General features: G+C 35.9%; 1 protein-coding gene and 1 long non-coding RNA gene across 4 annotated transcripts; one reads left to right on the forward strand and one right to left on the reverse strand.

Annotated features, from left to right (window-relative positions):
• Positions 1-2,820: 2,820 nt before the first annotated feature.
• LOC106382850 (agamous-like MADS-box protein AGL27) lies at positions 2,821-7,018 on the forward strand. Its single transcript, XM_013822928.3, has 7 exons — positions 2,821-3,202; positions 5,307-5,364; positions 5,513-5,574; positions 5,657-5,756; positions 5,878-5,919; positions 6,188-6,229; positions 6,722-7,018. Exons 1-7 carry the CDS (start codon positions 3,018-3,020, stop codon positions 6,809-6,811), a joined length of 579 nt encoding a protein of 192 aa, XP_013678382.1. The 5' UTR covers positions 2,821-3,017; the 3' UTR covers positions 6,812-7,018.
• On the reverse strand, positions 5,602-10,676 carry LOC106382854. Of its 3 annotated transcripts, XR_002657266.2 has the most exons (4): positions 9,062-9,268; positions 8,779-8,919; positions 7,014-7,054; positions 6,590-6,845 (listed from the first exon to the last, which is right to left on the reverse strand). It is a non-coding gene; the product is annotated as an uncharacterized LOC106382854 (long non-coding RNA). The 3 variants fall into 3 exon arrangements; XR_002657265.2 differs by lacking the exon at positions 7,014-7,054 and having other exon boundaries at positions 5,602-6,845; positions 9,062-9,267; XR_007319208.1 differs by having other exon boundaries at positions 7,014-8,919; positions 9,062-10,676.
• Between the last annotated feature and the right edge of the window lie 8,646 nt (positions 10,677-19,322).

Below are 19,322 nucleotides of genomic sequence, written 5' to 3' on the forward strand. Positions count from 1 at the left end.
AGAAGCGTTCTTTCTAGCAGACTGTTTGGTTTATTGATAATCCTCCAGCTTAATTTTGCAAGGTGTGCATCATTAAATTGTTGGAAATCTCTAAAACCCAAACCTCCTCTCCTTTCGGTCGGGTTAGTTTAGGCCACGAAATCCAAACCATTTTCTTTTTCCCAGAACGATCATCCCACCAAAAACGTGTCACCGCAGATTGGATACGTTTGCACAAAGACATTGGTAGTTTGAAGCAAATCATGGAATACCCCGGAATCGCATAAAGTACACTTTTTAACATGACTTCCTTACCCGATGTTGACATGAATCTCGTTGTCCATCCCATGGCTTTTTGCTTGATTCTATCTACTATAGAAGCAAATAGATCCTTTTTCCTTCTCTCAAAATGTTCTGGTAGGTCTAAATACTTCCCAACGCCTCCCTTCTTACTGATTTGTAAGTCATTCTTTACTGTTTGCTTCAACGAACTAGGGGCTTTGCGCAAAAAAATTATGGCACGAACCAGAGATATTACTAAATATAATTATAACTTTTTAGTCGTGGGTCAAAAATTTAAGGAAAACTTCTTATATACCGGAAATATCAAGTTAGTCTTATGTACATTATTGAGTACAATCATAATGTTATATCATAAAAAATCATAAAGTTATATCATTAAAAATCAAACATCCCTATAATTGTAAGATTTTTTTGTTACATCAACTTTGTGATTAATAATTTTAATTAGGTTAAAGTATTGAATAAATAAACGGAGACTCGGTGAATGGTACATGAGGTAAGCTATAAAGTTAAAATCTATATTGTGAGAGCACAAAAGGACAAAGGTATCAACAATGGAACCCATCAAAGGGCCAATAATTTCCATGAATCTCTTGACCCTTATAAAAATAAAAAAGGTAAAACAAGTGTTTGGTTCTGTGCCGATAGATTCCATTTTTCTTATTATTTTAGCTTTTGCACAATTCAAATATAAATAGTTGATGTTTCCTACCAACTTGAATGGAAAAGCATCTAGACAAGTGTATGGTGGTTGTGTACCACTCTAGTTTTCACCTTTATCATTCTAAGAGAATCCCACTTATGTACATATTTCCTAGATATTATAAGTTTAACATTGTATCAAAAGCAGTAAAACATTATTTTCTAGATTTGACAGGGGGACATCCACGTTCTCTGTATTGAATGGCTTGAACATGAAAATTTCCCGGTACAACTTACGCAAGTGATCCCTCACTAATATAAGAACTCGAAAGCAATTTTAAAATCTTGCATATGACATAAAAATCAAAACTGTAAATAGTAAACATCAAAACCCTAGATGGAGATGAAGGGAGTACCTAATGTATACTTTTAGATTAAAGAAGCAAGAGTTCCTCTATATTTTGATTATACATCAAGATATGAGTCATGGCCAGGAGATAATCAAACCTAAGAGTATAAAATTTGTAGGTGTATGTGCAAGGTTCAGCTATCAAAACATTTGTGTATGCATAATTTACATAGATCATATTAGACCTGGGCATTTCGGATATCGGTTCGATTCGGTTCGGGTATTTCGGGTTTCAGGTAGTTCGGATAAGGGGTTAGAGGATCCATTTACTACTTGACCTATTTTCGGTTCGGTTCGGATAAGATAGTTTCGGGTTCGGTTCGGATAGTAAATGTAAGAACCGGAAAATACCCGGAAAGAATTCAGTTATCATTTGGATCCGGTTCGGGTTCGGATAGTTCGGGTAGTTCAGATAATTTAGATAAAATATCGGTTATTTAGGGAAAAATCTCAAATAATTAGGATGATTTAGATTAAAAAAAATTGGATATTTCGGATAAAACTATCCGATCCGAATAGTTTCGGATACTTTCGGGTAGTTCGGATACTTTTTAATAATTTAGATATCCTCAACTATTTTCAGATACTTTTAATAGAATTTTAAATTAAAAATATATATTTAGTTATGTTATATGTATATGTTATTAATATTTTTATATATTCGGGTACTCGTTCGGTTCCAGTTCGGTTCGGTTATTTCGGATATAAAAATATAGGAACCGTTTGAGTATTTGAAGGTATTGGTCCGGTTCCGATTTTGGGTATTTCGGTTCGGTTTCAGTTTGGTTTTTCGGTTCTGGTTATTCTGGCCAGGCCTAGATCATATACTGTACATAAATAAACTGAAATCACGATTAGTTCACTATTGATTTGCTAAAATGAGATACGGAGTTGAGCAGAGTCGTTTTGATAAATTCAAATGGGCTGTACTGATGTGGGTCTTACTTTTGAGTGAGCCCATTTCGGCTCACACTATTATTTGGTTCGAGTCAGATCACCAGATCTGGTGGTAAATTATTATACGACGTATGTGCATACGATCCGTAGACTTGTGTTACGGTAATGGAGCAACATATGCTAAAGAGACCATTAAACAAAAAAAAATCCAGACGCATAAGAATCGAAATTATATATAGTATAACAACTTAGATTGTGAATATGAAAAAGTTACCGTAGTTAGTATTATAATAGTGAATATAGCTTTAAGAAATATAAGATCATAATGTTAATCAAAAACACGGAGAAAATAATGTAGTCTCACCTTATTTTCAAATCATCAATTTTTTAAAATACGCATCAGCAACTTCCCAAGTTCTTACTTCAATAAAACGTAAACCATCTCAAAATTTTAAAATTAAATGGTAATTAGACCGGACCAACCGGTGGGAATAACAGTCGACGGCGCTCGCTGGAAATTCAACATGCGTAAATAGTACATGTCTCTTCCGCTTACTCGAAACGCATCGTTTCAATTAATTGCTTTTATTTTTTTCGACAATTGCTTTTATTTTCTCTATCGTTTAACAAAAGAAAACAATCTGACATTAGATTTATCTGTCCAAAGAGCAAAAACCAAAAAAGGAAAAAAGATAAGAGATAAACGAATCAAAAGAAGCAAAAACATTGAGTCTCTTCGGACATCAGACTCAAATTAGGGCATAAAGCCTTGTCGGAAGAAGCAGCCATGGGGAGAAGAAAAGTAGAGATCAAACTAATTGAGAACAAAAATAGTAGACAAGTCACTTTCTCTAAACGACGCACTGGTCTCATCGAGAAAGCTCGACAGCTTTCAGTTCTCTGTGAATCATCCGTCGCTGTTCTCGTCGTCTCCGCCTCTGGAAAACTCTACAACTCCTCTTCCGGTGACAAGTAAGCTATTCCGGGTCTCTCGTCTTGTCTTTATTTATTACCCTCTTTGTTTAATTACTTTCTAGATATAGAAACTTCAAATCTAGGGCTTTTTGTTTTCTTCAAATTAACTGAGATTTTCTCTTTGTTTTACTGATGACGACTGCCTATGCGTGAGCTCAAACCTAATTTAAGATTAAACATTGTGGTGGCCTAGCTAGATATGTTCTTGATTTTCGTTTTTTTTTTCCATTTTTGATACGAATTTTACCTTTATTATAAAGAATTTTAATATTGCATGTGAATTCAAGAATTTTTTCTACACGTGGTGGTACTCAATGTTGTTGAAGTAATCTATATATATTTGTATCGCTGCTTCATCAGTTTTTCACTTTCAATTTTTATTTTTTTTTATTTAAGATACAATGTACAGTATTGTGATGCACTTCAGGAGAATTGCTGAGAGATTAATCGGGGTTAATGGTGACACTGATTAAGAATCTTTGGCTTAAAATGGAGCTCTTTTGTTCAATAATTCATCTGAAAAAATTTCTTGACTTTTTGTTTTGTAATTTCTCCGTGATTGATTTGTTGATGAAGTATCCTCCAAATACCATGTCTGGTTGTAGAACACTGAAAATTTCACAGAGATACTTGTCACACATGCTACATTACTTATCTAATTGGATATCTGTTTTAATCTTGATCGGTGTGTGCAAAGGACACTATCCAAGATATATATGTCTAGATTAATAGCGACCTTTTGTTGCTCTTCAAGATGTTGTTCCTTTTCTTCATGCAATTAGTCTAGTTTTGGGTTTCTTTGCTAAAGAACACTCGAACTTAAAATTAGTCTACGGTCGTTATGTTCATATATATGTGGCAGTGGCAGTGGCAGTGGCAGTGGCAGTGGCCTAATGGGTTTACTCAGTAGAAAGTAATCGTTGTTTTCTTTTCTCCTATAAGAATGAATCCACTAAGCTACAACCCTTTTTAACAGGTGTGATATTCTTCTCTATCTGTGGTAGTAGAAGTTCCAAATTAAAAACATACAAAACCTCTCGGCATTTTCCTTATATATCTAGGAGAGATAACAATGAGCCCACACTAAGCTACAACTTTTCCTATCTTACGCCAGAGAATCTTAAAAACGGATGAGAACAAATGTATGTGTAGGAAATTGAAATGTAACTCATCACTATGCATACGAGTATATCTCTATATAGTTTCTTCGCACTGCATTGATATTTAATTCCACTAAAGCTTGATCATGGAAGAAGTTATTGGGAACCTAATCTACTTGCTTCCATTTTACAATAGTCAAATTCTAGTCATAGCTAGTTTCTTTGGTAGTTTCTCTTATATAGTATATAACGTATTGGCACTTTTCAAGCTGCGTCGACTTGAGATTAGGCTTCTTATTGTGTTCCTTATTAATTGCACAGTTTTTTTGGTGATTAAAAGTTAAATTACATATTCATAACTTCATATGCAAGTGAATATATAGTGAATTAAAGCCAAACTGTATTTGAATTCTTTCAATAAATCATGGACATCACAAATTAGGATTGCAGCCGTGATCTTACCTAATTTGCTATACCCGCTTTCTTGGCTTATCCTTTATGGAGTGATTGTCCCACAACTTTAAGCCAAAGGTTTTGTTTTCAGTTCTCCGATTCAGTTGAATATATGTTTAAAAGCTTCAATAATAGCTAGGTGTAACATGGACACCATGTGAAGCTAAATCCATTGGTATTTATAATTTTCATGTATAAATCGTCAAAATTTATAGCGACTTCACCTACATCTAGAGATTTTCCTTGTATATATGAACTATAGTAGCTAGTTACAAAGATACAAAAAATGATTGTAAACAAACATGTTTGTGATTTTGTTTTAAGCGATATACACCACATTTATGTCTATATAGAAGCTAGTTATAAGTAGTATTAATGATACAAACTTAAGTCACTCATATACAATATCTATGTATAATAGCATTCTCTTTCCGTTTCATTCTCTCTATAAAGGCCGCTATTGGTGCTCTTTCTAACTCGTAATTAAAAAAAAAAGGTTCATGAATTGGCTCTTATACGTATTTTTGTTTTGTTCTTGATATCTCCAGCATGACCAACATCATCGATCGTTATGGCATACAACATGCTTGTGAACTTAGAAGCTTGGTAAGTTAGCTGAGAACATCATTTAACGTGGTCGTTAATGTCATGAAGGGATCGAAGTGTTGGCTGCGTCTGAGATAAACTCTATGCTTTGAACTTGTCATAGCGACTGGAGTTTCTAGGTTTCCCATCATTTTTTTTTCACGTGCAGGATCTTGCAGAAAAAACTCGGAGTTATCTTCCACACAATGAGTTACTCGAATCAGTCAAAAGGTTAGCACTAAGACGCCTTTTCCCCTCTTCATCTGATCAAAAAAGTTTTTTTTTTTTCCTTTGTCTACTTATGACTATGCAGCAATCTTGAAGAATCAAATGTCGACAACGCAAGTGTAGATTCTCTAATTTCTCTGGAGGACCAGCTCGAAACTGCTCTGTCTGCAACTAGAGCTAGGAAGGTATATATGCTTGCTACGAAGTGAATGAACCGATTATTACATAAATATTCTGTCTAGTTAGTTTCCTAAGACCTTGCTTGACTTCAGATGAAATAACATAGTTTTTAATGTCATGTTGCAGACAGAACTAACGATGGAGTTTGTGAAGATGCTTCAAGAAAAGGTTAGTGCTACCATCCCGGTCATTATCGGCTATGCTGATTCTTGAATCCTCTTGCAGATCACTAGACCCAAATCTCTAGATTTTGGATGTATCGTTTGGTCTTGCCTTAGTCCCTGAATTGTTTTTGGCTTTTGTTATGTGATATTCTAATTAGAACAAAAAGGTTTTGTTGAAATCTTGATTAAATGTGACTTATGGACTTGTCTGGAGATGGCTTGAAAACATGTTAGTTAAGAGACTTATGGACTTGTTAATCATTTTCAAATAGGAGGAGTTGCTGAGAGAAGAGAATCTGGTTTTGGCTAGCCAGGTAACAAGAGTACTATTTGTTATGCTTCTAGATACTAATTAAACACTTTATATACGTAGATAGATAATACACATATACAAAGGCGAGGTGGCACAGTTGGCTTAGCGCGTAGGACTTCGCAAGTATAAGAACATATGCATTACTATAGTTGAGGACTTTATGGATGGAAGACAATTTTATCTGAGACCCATAATTAAAGATATGATTTTTTTTCATATTTCCAAATTTATATCTCTGTTAAACTTTACTTATTTAGTTGATAAGAATGCAAGAACGTATCTTACAGGACCCAATTTAAAATTTAAAATTAGGCAAAAGATATTATGCTTCTAGAATTCTTATTTTTCTTATCCTTGTTAATAGAGAAGAATTCTTTTTAGAAAGTTCCAAACGAATGTAATAGTTGCACAATTTCGGTTAAATCCATCACTTATCTTTTTTTTTAATATAAGTATATGTGCTAACAAACAATCTAAGGAATTTTTCTTACAGATAGGGAAGACGAACGGAGGGAGACAGAACAATTCACCGGCAAATAGCTCCGGCATCAATCCTCCGGAGACTCTCCCGCTGCTAAAGTAACTATCACGATCCAACGGCTGAGTTAACTCAAAGCCTGATTTAAAGTTAAAAAGCAGATGTGTAAACTATAAAAAGCTGCATAATCTCAAAACTCATTTTATCTTGCTGTAATGCGGAAGTTTAGGTAAAAAACGGAGCTATAGTTCTCTTGCTAAAAAATAATTATTATAAAATTAAGATAAAGTATGGAACTTTGTTGTACCTTCATAGACAAGACCAGAGCTCGTATACTTGTGTTCATGTCTGAAAGTACAGGTTTGGATTTTAAGTCGCTTTTCTTCAGCCTGAAGAACCCTAGAGTACTAGAGCTTATTTGTTTGTTTTCCCGTATTTTAATTGGAAAAAGATAGTTGCTTGATTACTTGTCTTACGTTACGTGGCAAAGTTAAATCGAATCTTTTGTTGTTACTTACATAGCTTATATATACTTTTAATTTAATTTGATTAGATCATATATCGTCCTACCAAGGACCCTTTCTATCCAATAATGAGCTTCGGCCCGAGAAAGGCCATCTTAAATACACTAGCCCATATGAGCTGTGACATTCTCTTGCATAGCCTTGATCTGTTGTACAGTTTTGTTTACGCCTTTACGGAGATTTTGTTGTTTATCTGTTTTGAACTTTTGTTTTTTCGTGTTGTTTACGATGGTGATGAATGAAACATTTGAAGGCACACATCATGATAAGGTTAAATAAGAATGCCGAGAGAATTCATGTGTTAGATATTTTCATATATTATCCTCATAATGATTCGATAGACCATTAGCTTTACCAGTAATTTTATGTTCAAAAGCTAAAATTCATGGGATGGTTATTTGGTAGTTGTTAGTATATTAATCAAAAAAATACAAGTTAAAAGATATTAAATTCGGTTTTTAAAAATTAACAATTGTACGAACAATAAAAATTTTTTTATTTATTTTACCCATATTTAAAATCAAGAATATAGAATTATAATAAATTGGTTTTAAATAATTAATAACTATAGAAATGTATTAAATTATATAGTATTATATAGTTACATTTTTTTAAAAGATTTTTTACTGGACTTTAATAAAACTGATTCGTGGTGGAAAAAAAAAAGTCTGAAATAAGCAACCAAAAAATAGAATTTGATATAATTTATGGCCCAATATAAAAAAGTTCAATTTGGTATAGGTTACGGCCCAAATTTATGGTCCAATATAAAAAAAATTAACTGATTTAAATTAATCATGTGTAAGAAATTAAAATTCGAAAGTTATAAAATAACATGAAACGATCAACGTCTGAATATCCTACGCTTTAGTGAGCTGAGAATAACAAATACAATTATAGTGTTAAATAGTAACCAGTTTTCTCAATGCCATGGGTGGTAAAAAGATATAAAACGAAAATCTTAAAGGTTTATAGTAGGCTCAATCAGCCTTATATATGACGATCTCATCTTCTAGGTCTTATGTAGTGCAATTTATAAAATTTAAAGTGGGTTAAACATGTTGTAGCAATCAATTCAATGTTAATGATATCGTCTGTGTATGTTTTTTGAATGGAGATGTCATGTTTTGTATCGTTTAGTTAACTACGACTTTTAATAATAGCCAAAAACAGAACAAATTCTACTCTTTCAAAACAACTCTTTTTGAGTTAACCATTTATAGGTCGTTATAAAAGGCGACAACGCTTTGGTATTTCTTTTCCTTTTATGAAGTTTAAACGGCCGTTTGTCTTTATCTTGAATAAATTAGTAAAAGTAAAACAATACACCAATTGCTAATTGCTAATATTTTATGAATTAGAACCCGTCAAAATTTCATTAATAATCCAAAACAGAAGTAAATATCCGAACGGAAGAAAACATGCAAGGGGAAAAATATCCTAAGTTTATAATGGGAAGTAAAGATAGTAGTAGTTTTTAAAAACGTATAGTAAAGACGGTTGACAGCGTTTAACAGTAGACATATTGACAAGTAAAAATTAGACTACCTTGCCATGGTTGGTGGAGACAGTGAAGGTATGGTGATTGGGTGTGAAGTTGAAAGGTGTGACAAGGATCTGAAACAGAAACTCCTTCCCAGTTAGCTCTTCAAGGCAATTTGGGAGATCCTCCTCTCCACTGTTTGAACCCTGCAGTATATTACCCCACGGAATTTAAAATTTAAATACAGGTTCCTTGGTAACAACACAGTCTAAAGCTTTACCAAGCTGCTCTAAAAATTGAGATCATAGCGAAAGTTAGAAAAAAAAAAAAGAGTAAAAGATTACTTACGCAGTTCGATTAAGAGGGGACCACAACTCTGGTGTCAAAGAAGAATTCTTCTGGAGCACCTGTTATTTCAGAGAGGGCTTTCAACGACCTCTGTATAAAGGAGAGTGGACAAAGCGTTACAGTAAGAGAGATCGTTTCGATGGTAGAGAATATGTATGGAGTGAGTAGTCGAAGAGATCGAGTGATGATCTGGCATAGAACGATCTGGAAGAATAAAGAAAGCCCTAGACATAGTTAAAGAGAAAATATGTAATGGGCCAAACTAGTAACATGCGACAAAGCCCAACACAAAACAAATGATTACGAAATCCACACAAAGTTCGGCAGGAAAAAAAAAATAAGTGGGACCCACGATACTGTGCACACGTGGGCTCAACTATTATTATATAGATTTTTCTTTTGCTGACAAAAAAAAGTTATCTAAGCTTTTTATATCGAATTTAACGATTCATTGTTTTATCTCAAATTCTATGACACTTATTTTGTTTGTGTAACAATCTGTATTTGGGGATGCTATTGTTACTAGTTAAATACTTAAATGTGACATTATGGACACTAGGCTCTTTGTCCGCGCTACGCCCGGATAAATTTCTTCTTATAATTTTTAATTAATTTTAGCTTGTTTATTTTTTATAAAAGCATGTATATATATTATTTCAAAATTGACTACCAAAAATATAAGTAATAATACGCAAATTAATTTATTATGTTTTCCAACGAATTTGAAATGAATAAACTCAGGGGTTGATTGGTAATGGTGGTAAATGTTTTAGACATCTACTTTTTTTCAAAAAAAAAAAAATTAAAAAACAATTATATTTTAGGTTTTAAAATTAAAGATACAGTATAATTTTTTTTTAAAAAATAATAATATACTAGTTTTCAAAATCAACTTTTCTAAAGATTTTATTTAGTGCTTTGAAAATAAAAATATAGCAAAACAATTAAAGCCGAAGCGAAACAATTCACAGCTTATTTTCTAAAGTAAAAACAAAAACAAAAACTACATAACCACCAATCAACCCCTCACTCTTTGTTGTTTATTTATTATTAAAATTAACGGAAAGTGATGAATAGTCAATATTCTTAAGTTTCAGCTAAAATCTTTTGTTTCATATAAAACCATTGTTAAATCTACATTTAGTTTAAAACTTTTTTATGTATTTAGAATTATTGATTTTACATTTTCAATTTCTGCCCTCTCTACAAAAAATACAAACAGACATATATACATGCTTTTTGCATTGTTTATTTCAAATGATAAATAATTCCATTTGTATAATTAGTTTATGGCTATACAATATTGATTTGATACACTAACCAAAATTCTTTTATCAAGGAGACTAAAAACTAATTTTTTTAGCTAAAGGTTAAGAAATTATTTTCGATCAAATATCAATGGAGTTAAGAGAAATGAAATCGCTTTACATGGTTTCAGATTTAAATAGATGATTTAAATCGGTTATTTTTACAAAACCAAACTATTTTATGATAAAGAATAAACTGAATAAAAATATCAAACAACAAAAATGCTATTTTTCTCAAAACCAGCTTATGGAAACACATTATAAATAAAAATAAAACACAAACCAAACTAATCCAATTTATTTTTTAAAACAGCACCAAAAAAATTAGTCTTTAAATCATATAAACCGGAACATCACTATGTAGATTTGGAAACACTACATACAATTTAGAGTATAATATAGGACTGGCGATGCCTTCCAAGTGCATATAATTATGCAATGAGTATGCAAAAGCATGTTAAAAAGCCAATAGTATCTTAAAAACAAACTATGTTCTTTAAAAAATCTTAAAAACAAACTCTTGTTACTGTGAATAGCTCGGTTGGTATATGCTTTCATCTTCTCGTAATGAAAATTATGTCTCAACCTCTCTGCCACTCTTCAAGTTGAAAACTATGTTTATCTTAACTGGTCTTGATTAAAATTGCATGAAAAAAAACAGAGTTGACATGGTAGTCTCTTAGTGGATCTGCATTTATTCTTGTAGTATCCATCCTCTCCAATTATGCAAGCTGCGTTGGTGTGCTCTCTCTTCTAGACTGTGTTTTTCTTTCATGGTTTTGAAATATGATAATTGTGACTATTTGCATGATCGCATCACCCAGATTTTATGGCTGACAAAATATATGTGTATTAATAAGGATATAGACTATAATTTTTGACGGTCATGACAGCTTGATTATATATGCCTAAGACATAAACTAAGATTCACATTCACATGTTTAAGTGCATTTGCGAGAAAAGGAATTGGCATTCACACGAGATTGATATATTATGCCACGTCATTAAAATTATGAAGCCCTCTGAGCTATGCCACGTCATTAAAAATAACCAACGAATAAGAAAGCTTTTAGTGGCCACGTCAGACTATTGTTTACTCAATACAAACTTTTCACGGGTCAATTATGTGTGCTGATAATATTGAGAAATGGCCCATTTTTAAAAGTAAAATCTATCTTCTCGTCGGTGACTTACTACCATTGTCTCATGGTCTGCCTCCAACTCCTGGCAGTTACTATCGATTCTGATGCTACTCAAAGAACCATAAAGCTTATCACTTTACTGAAGAAATCCAATCGGCCTAAATTTATTTCAATCTCATCATCTCCCCCCATAAAATAAACTGATGAATGTGAACATAAAGGCCAAAATATTGGTGAATGTGAAAGTTTGATAAAGAAGATTAGTTAATTAGTTACATCGTATAGTTCTTGCCTTCTATTTTGATCTGCATTAGTTGGTGGAACTCTTTCGTGGAAGCTCTTATGGCTTTGGGGAAGATACTGGCATTGGTGGAGTCTTTCCCTGCACAACATGATTAGCGGATCCAAGAACAGTCGTGTCTTCAGCAATCTTTGTGAGCAATTATGTATTTTTGAATCCTTCACATATTTGACATGATTGTGTTTTGGTTTAGAATTATTGTTTTTCATGAGCCGTTCATATAAGCTTTTCACTGGGTTTGTATCTGATTGGATTCAAGCATTGTTGGGTTTGGTACTGGTCTAGCATCAATGATGTGTTCTTGGCTATGTTATATTTTTCTTACCGTTGTAAACAGAATTTGACATCTATTGGTGTTTGATCTTGACAGGAAAATCGAGAAAATGTAGAAATTCAGTTTTCAAAGTACATATATCGTGCTTTTTGATCAGGTAAGTGTTTCCATCTTAAAAAAAATAATCTGATTCCAACAGTTGGGGTTTTTGATTGAGTTTATGATTCATAGATTGCTAAGGCAACAAAAGTGAGCGAGAAGTAAAAAAAGCAGATAAAAGAACATGGCCAATGAGAAAATTTGTCTTCATATCATTTCTCTTAGCATGTGCTTTTAGGACAATTCGTTCAACGATCTTGATCACTATATTATCACTGAAGAAAACTAAAGCGAGTGAAAAACTATGCATCTAAAGGTAAAATAAAATCACACATCATTTCGAAGTGGAGCATGTGCCGGGTGTTGAGCAGAAGGCCGTCATCCTTACCAAGCCATTAGAAAGGATTATGTTCAAGCAAATGAGGAGCTTAATCGGAGTTCAAGAAATTGATCTCTCTAATTCAAGTTGGAATTAAGGAGGTGAATGTTGGATAATTCCAACCTTGTGGAAACTTAACATATTATTAGATGTTTAATATGTTAAGATAAACACAATAAAGAAACCTAGAAATAGAAAAAAGAAGTTTCTATTTAGGTTAGGTTTGTGTTTTCCATATCCCACATGTTAAAGGGAATTGTCTTTCATATAAATATAGGTCTAATGGAGAGATGTTCCATATGATCTAAGAGAAACATATTGAAAACTTTAGTTTTGAGTAGTTTCTAAAGGTAATAAGAAAAGTTGTTCTTATAACTCTTTGTGTTTTTAAGAGATTTGAAAGTATGATTGAGTTTTTGGTGTATCAATAAAAATCTCACATCGAATAGGTAATACCTTGTAATAAAGGTATCTTCACACATAAACTAGCTTTTCGTGGTTAATCTTTTGGGCTTCATCCGGGCTCAATCATATTAATGTGAAATATTCACTAAAATGCTAAACTTTTGCAATCTATCTATCCACTTAATTCTTTTCTCTGGTGCTGCTAGTTCTCAAAATAACAAAAAGAGTTGTGAGGTAGTTAATCAAACTCATAGGACGATATTGTTCATCTTGCGCATATATATATGTCTAACCATTCTATGTCGAAACAATTTCAGCAGCTGTAAAGCTGATTATATATAACAAAAACTTAGAGCTAGACTTGTTGGCTTAAGCTAGGTGGTTTTTATATTTGATAATTGCAAGGTGGAAATTAGGGCATGTCTAGATTACGTTCTAAGTAGTAAATTTACCCATATATATGCCTCGACATTAAAATGTAAGACAAGATTATTTACTGAAAAGTGTATAATATATTACATCACTAAATATGAATATATCATATAAATACAAGAAAAAAACTATTAGATAATTGAGCTTGCTTGTGTTATCATTTAAGCGATGACACACTTATATTTTTATATAGAAGGCGTGGGTAAGGTTAGATACTGAACCTACACAAAAGAGTTAGTAACCCATTATATATATGGTTTGGCATGGATTGTTTCTAAAGGCTTTTTTTTATTTCTCTTGATATCTCTCCAGCATGGAAAAAATCATCAAGCGTTATGAGATACAACATGCTGATGAACTTAAAAACTTGGTAAGTTCATCTTGGGTACTCATGCATATGTAATTTGAGATGATCATTCAGAATCTAGCTTATAGACTTATATTCCATTGGAGATGGTTGTTAAGTGAAGTGCGTTAATCAACACGGTGGATAGAGACCGCCCGGCACAGAGGTACTGCAAACTTCACTGTCGGAACTGCACCAGAGGTTTCGAAACTTGTTGTAGACAATTTTATCTCTCAAGGGATGGAATGATCTCTTATTATATCCTTGTTTGCACTCATAACTTAGATGAGCGTTTAGAAGCGTTAGCTAGAATACTCCAGTGAGATGGTTGTCATATATTAGAAAGTCTGACAACGTCATAAATTTGTTGTATACAACATTTAAATCTCGAGGGTCTCGTTTTGTTTCTCTTAGTAATACACATTATTTCTAACCATTCCCATCGACCATCGTTATTTTTTTTTCGTGGCAGGATCTAGAAGAGAAATATCTTTCACACAAGGAGTTACTAGAAATAGTCCAGTGGTTAGCACTAAAGACTATTTTCCCTCTCTTCTTCTGATCAAAATAGTTTTTATTTTCTATTGTTGATTAATATATATGCATGCAGCAAGTGTGAAGAAGAAGAAGGAATGTTTGTATCATCTTCTCTCATTATTATTTCATCGATTCATCATTTGGAATCTCTCCATTTTCATTTGTATAAATCCTAATGACAAAGTATTCATTAAAAGAGTTTTAAAATAAATTAACGTTTGATACGTTGTTAGAAAAAGTTTTTCAAAACGCGTTCCTCTTCCTTTGTCCTTCTCCGGCGCCGTTCTCGGTGTCGGAACCACCCAGTCCTCATGACTAACAAGAAAAAAGAAAAAATGCCTCCTACCAAGCCATATCCCACTGGATCTGGCTTTTCTCAGTCTGATGTTAAGCAATCCACGCCTGAACAGTCCTCAGCCGTGAACAGTGAAACCCCTCTGACGCAAGCAGATCTGGTTCTCCCTTCTGCCTCTGCTGGTCCGAGCAAACCAATTGAGCCTCCGATGCCTGCCTCAGTAGCCATTGCAGCCTCATTCCCAGAACTCTCCGGTAACCTAGCCTCAGCTACAGTCGCAGAATCTCCTTCAGCCTCTGTACTTGAATAAGCAATCCGTCTTCCTCCGTCAAGCCTTGAAGGTCAGACAGGAAAGGCTCTTCCCTCAACGAGTCCCTCAGCAGATCTGGATCCGGCGAGCAAATGGAGAAGGTTCGTTAGCAAATCCTCTATTAAAATGAAGCCTGAGCAAACACCTTTTACCCTTGAATCAGGAGAAGCATGCGTCAAGATCCCTAACTCGGTTATAGAGCGGAATAAGAAAGCGTGGGATTCATTTATACTTGGTCAATTCTATGAGGAACCCCCCGCTAAAGGAGCCGTTCATGCTATCGTCAACGTAATCTGGAGTAGACAAAAACGCGACATTTCTGTTTCAAAAATGGATGGGCACGCTTTCCTTTTTCGTGTCCCCTGCCCAAATGCCAGAAGGAAGATCCTCAGCCAAAGCCTATGGCAAGTTGATGGTCAGACGATGTTCGTCGCAAAGTGGTCTCCGGGCCCTCATCAGGAGAAACCAGAGCTGTCAATGGTCCCGGTCTGGCTGGACCTCACTGGGGTTCCTTTGCAATTCTTCAATCGAGATGCCTTAAAGGAAATAGCTGGGCTGGTGGGGCATCCTATTGAGCTACACCCAACCACTGCAAACCTCACCAACCTTAAAGTTGCTCGAGTGTATACTGTCATAGATCCCCGGAAACCGCTTCCGGAAGGGGTTAATGCTCAGTTTGAATCAGGAGAAATCCATAGGATCACAGTATCCTCGCCGTGGCTCCCATCTTTATGCTCCTTCTGCAAAAAGGTTGGCCACACTATCTCTCGCTGCAAAGCCGCCCCACGAACTTGCACAATCTGTAACTCTGCCAGGCACACCTCCGATCTCTGTCCTCGCAACAGACCTAAACAGAGAGAAGGGAAGGCACCAGTGAAAAGTCAGCTCCCAATAACTTCGTCGAAGCAAATATACAGGCCCAAGGATACAGGAACCACCTCAAAAGTGCCTGAGAAAGCGGTTCCTAATGATCCTCCTAAGGACCTAGCAGTGACCAATCAAGTACATGTCTCACAAGATACTTTGCTCTTGGCTTCCGATCAGCCAAAATCGCCACAAATTAATAAGGCCACACAGAACAATCAGAAGCAGACTTTCGCTGAGGTTTCAGCTTCAACAGCCAGGAAAAGCGACCCAATCACCAAAGGCTCTGTTCCTTACCGGTCATTGCTGCCTCAGATCTCTACTCCAAAAACATCTAAGGCTAATCCATCTAGCTCGATTATTGCCTTCGACTATGATGTATCTAGAGGAGGACTCGTAGTCGACCTAAGTCCTCATTTTACCTCATCATATGCGGCTCCTTCTAACGATGAATCATACTCGAGCCAGCAATGTCTCTCTTCTCCGGAAACACTATCTGAAGGAGATGATAACCCAGATGATGAAAATGATCAGTTTATACAAGTTATGACCAAACGCATGCGCCGTCAGTCGCTTGCACGAGCTCGGGGTAGAGGCCCCTTATCCCTCTAAATTTTCATCTTTTTATGGATATTTTTTGTTGGAACATAAGAGGTTTCAATGATCCTGTAAAGCGGAGTGGTTTTCGGAAATGGTTAAAAGAAAATAAGCCGGTTTTTGGTGGTCTTGTTGAGACGCACGTCTGTCCTGAAAGAGCTTCTTCCCTCGTTGCTCGCTCGTTTCCGGGATGGTCATATGTAAATAACGATGAGTTCTCGAATTTAGGAAAGATTTGGGTTGTGTGGCACCCTTCGGTTCAAGTCACAGTAATCTCTAAGTCCCTTCAGGTTATTACTTGTTCGGTCAAACTGCCTTTTCAGCCTACCGAGTTGGTTATCTCGATTGTCTACGGCTCTAACTTCAGGGAAGAGAGAAAGGACCTCTGGTCTGAGTTAATCCTTGTAGCTTCATCAATCTCCTCTCACCCTTGGGCATGTCTTGGTGATTTTAATGAAATCTTGTCGCCAGAAGAGCATTCTACGTGTAATAACTACTCTTCTACCTCGGGTATGCGAGAGTTTAAGGACTGCGTCGACTCTTGCCTTCTCTCTGATCTGCCTTACTTTGGCAACACTTTTACTTGGTCTAATAATCAGGTGGCCAAAAAGCTAGATCGTATTCTTGTTAATGACAACTGGCTCCTCCTTCACCAGGATTCAGTGGGTGTTTTTGGTGATCCTGGCATATCTGATCATAGCCCGTGCTGCATCTACTTGGACTCTTTCAGACCAAAACAGAAGAAACCTTTCAAGTTTTTCTCCATGCTCAACAGCCATCTTGATTTTGCTGAAGTGGTCAAGCAGTGTTGGACTTCTCTTCCGTTTGCTGGCTCCAAAATGCTCTTAGTATCGAAGAAGCTAAAGGAACTCAAAAGTATTATAAGAGCCTTTAGCAAGGAAAATTTCTCTGAGCTTGAAAAGCAGGTGGCTGAATCTTTTACAGAACTACAATCTTGCCAGCACGCGCTTCTCGCTTCTCCATCCCCAGCTTTGGCCGCATTAGAAAAAGCAGCGCATCAAAAATGGATAGTGCTTGCAAAAGCTGAAGAATCCTTTCTTAGGCAGAGAGCCCGTATCCTATGGTTGGCAGAGGGAGATTGTAACTCGGCTTTCTTCCACCGGGCTATCAAATCTTGTACTGCTCAAAACTTCATGCACATGCTGTTGGATTTAAATGATATGGTCATTGATGATCTGCAAGGTATTAAGGATCACATCTTGGACTTCTACCAAACTCTCTTAGGAGGACAAGTCCAGCACACTACCTCGTCTCCTGACTTAATTGCTGATCTGGTCCCGTTCAGATGCTCTCCTGAAGCTTCAGAAACCCTTCTGGCTCCGTTTACAGCGACTGATATCTGAGAAGCCTTCTTCTCGCTGCCTAGAAATAAATCTCCAGGCCCGGATGGCTACCCTGTGGAGTTTTTTTACGGCAAACTGGCAAGCTGTTGGGGCTGACTTGATCACTGCTTTGCAAGAGTTTTTTGTTTCTGGAAAAATCTTAAAACAATGGAACTCCACAGCCTTAACCTTGATCCGTAAAAAGCCGAATGCTTCAAGGATATCTGAATTCAGGCCTATCTCTTGCTGCAACACATTATACAAGGTAATATCTAAACTGCTTGCGAACCGCCTTAAGCAGATATTGCCTTCTATCATATCAAACTCTCAATCGGCCTTCATACCTGGGAGATCTCTTGCTGAAAATGTCTTGCTAGCCACTGAATTAGTTGCTGGCTATAACTAGAAAAATATTTCGAAAAGGGCAATGCTGAAGGTTGATCTCTAAAAGGCCTTCGACACGGTAAATTGGGATTTTGTTCTCAACACTCTTAAGGCTCTCAACTTTCCGATGAGTTTCATTAACCTCATTGAGCAGTGCTTAACTACAACCTCCTTCTCGGTCTCTATAAATGGTGAGCTTTGCGGTTATTTCAAAGGAACTAGAGGCTTGAGGCAAGGAGACCCACTTTCTCCTTACCTCTTTGTGCTAGTGATGGAGGTTTTCTGCCGTATGTTGAACGAGAATTACTCAGCAGGCCTGATAGGATTCCACCCCAAGGCAGAGCACCCACAGGTTACTCACCTAGCTTTCGCGGATGATATCATGGTCTTCTTCGATGGTACAAAGGATTCTCTGGATAATATTGCCAAAACTCTTCATGAATTCACCAAGTGGTCTGGCCTCTCTATGAATCGCTCCAAAACTGATCTATTTACGGGGGGTTTGAACGCTGATGAAACTAATGACTTGGCTAGTCTCGGTTTCAATCTTGGTTCTCTCCCGATCCGTTACTTGGGTCTTCCCCTAATGCATAGAAAGCTCAGAATAGTGGATTACAGACCTCTCCTAGACAGGCTCCGCTCATATTTTACCTCGTGGACTTCGAGAGCTCTGTCTTACGCAGGCCGGTTACAGATGCTGAAATCAGTGATCTATGGTCTGCTGAACTTTTGGTTTACTGCGTTCATCTTGCCTAAAGGGTGCATCGCTAAAATCCAAACCCTATGCTCTCGTTTCCTCTGGTCAGGGGATATAACAAAGAGAAGCTCAGCTAAAGTTGCCTGGAATGTATGTTGCCTTCCTAAAGAAGAAGGAGACCTTGGGTTAAGGAAATTCTCTATCTGGAACCGTACTCTTTGTCTCCGACTTATATGGGTATTATTCTGCAACACAGATTCTCTTTGGGCTTCCTGGACTAAAGAATATAAATTCCAAAATAATGAATTTTGGGAAATTGAGTCTGTTGACCACTTCTCTGCGACATGGAAAACAATTCTATCTCTCAGGCATACTGCTTCAGCGCTTTTAAAGTGCAAACTTGGCAATGGCAATCGAGCTAGCTTTTGGTATGACTCATGGACCCCCTTTGGACCTTTGATAAATTACATTGGACAGCAGGGTCCAAGAGAGCTGGGAATTCCCTCAGACGTAAAGATTGCTTCGGTAATCACACATGAGGGCTGAAAT

The sequence above is a fragment of the Brassica napus genome, chromosome C2 (genome assembly GCF_020379485.1).
Source record: "Brassica napus cultivar Da-Ae chromosome C2, Da-Ae, whole genome shotgun sequence".
In the NCBI taxonomy this organism is placed as follows: domain Eukaryota; kingdom Viridiplantae; phylum Streptophyta; class Magnoliopsida; order Brassicales; family Brassicaceae; genus Brassica; species Brassica napus.

Coding starts and splice junctions, on each gene's coding strand:
- LOC106382850 (XM_013822928.3), top strand. CDS start 3,018: ATGGGGAGAAGAAAAGTAGAGATCAAACTAATTGAGAACAAAAATAGT. Junction 3,203..5,306: donor AACTCCTCTTCCGGTGACAA/GTAAGCTATTCC, acceptor TGATATCTCCAG/CATGACCAACATCATCGATC. Junction 5,365..5,512: donor CTTGTGAACTTAGAAGCTTG/GTAAGTTAGCTG, acceptor TTTCACGTGCAG/GATCTTGCAGAAAAAACTCG.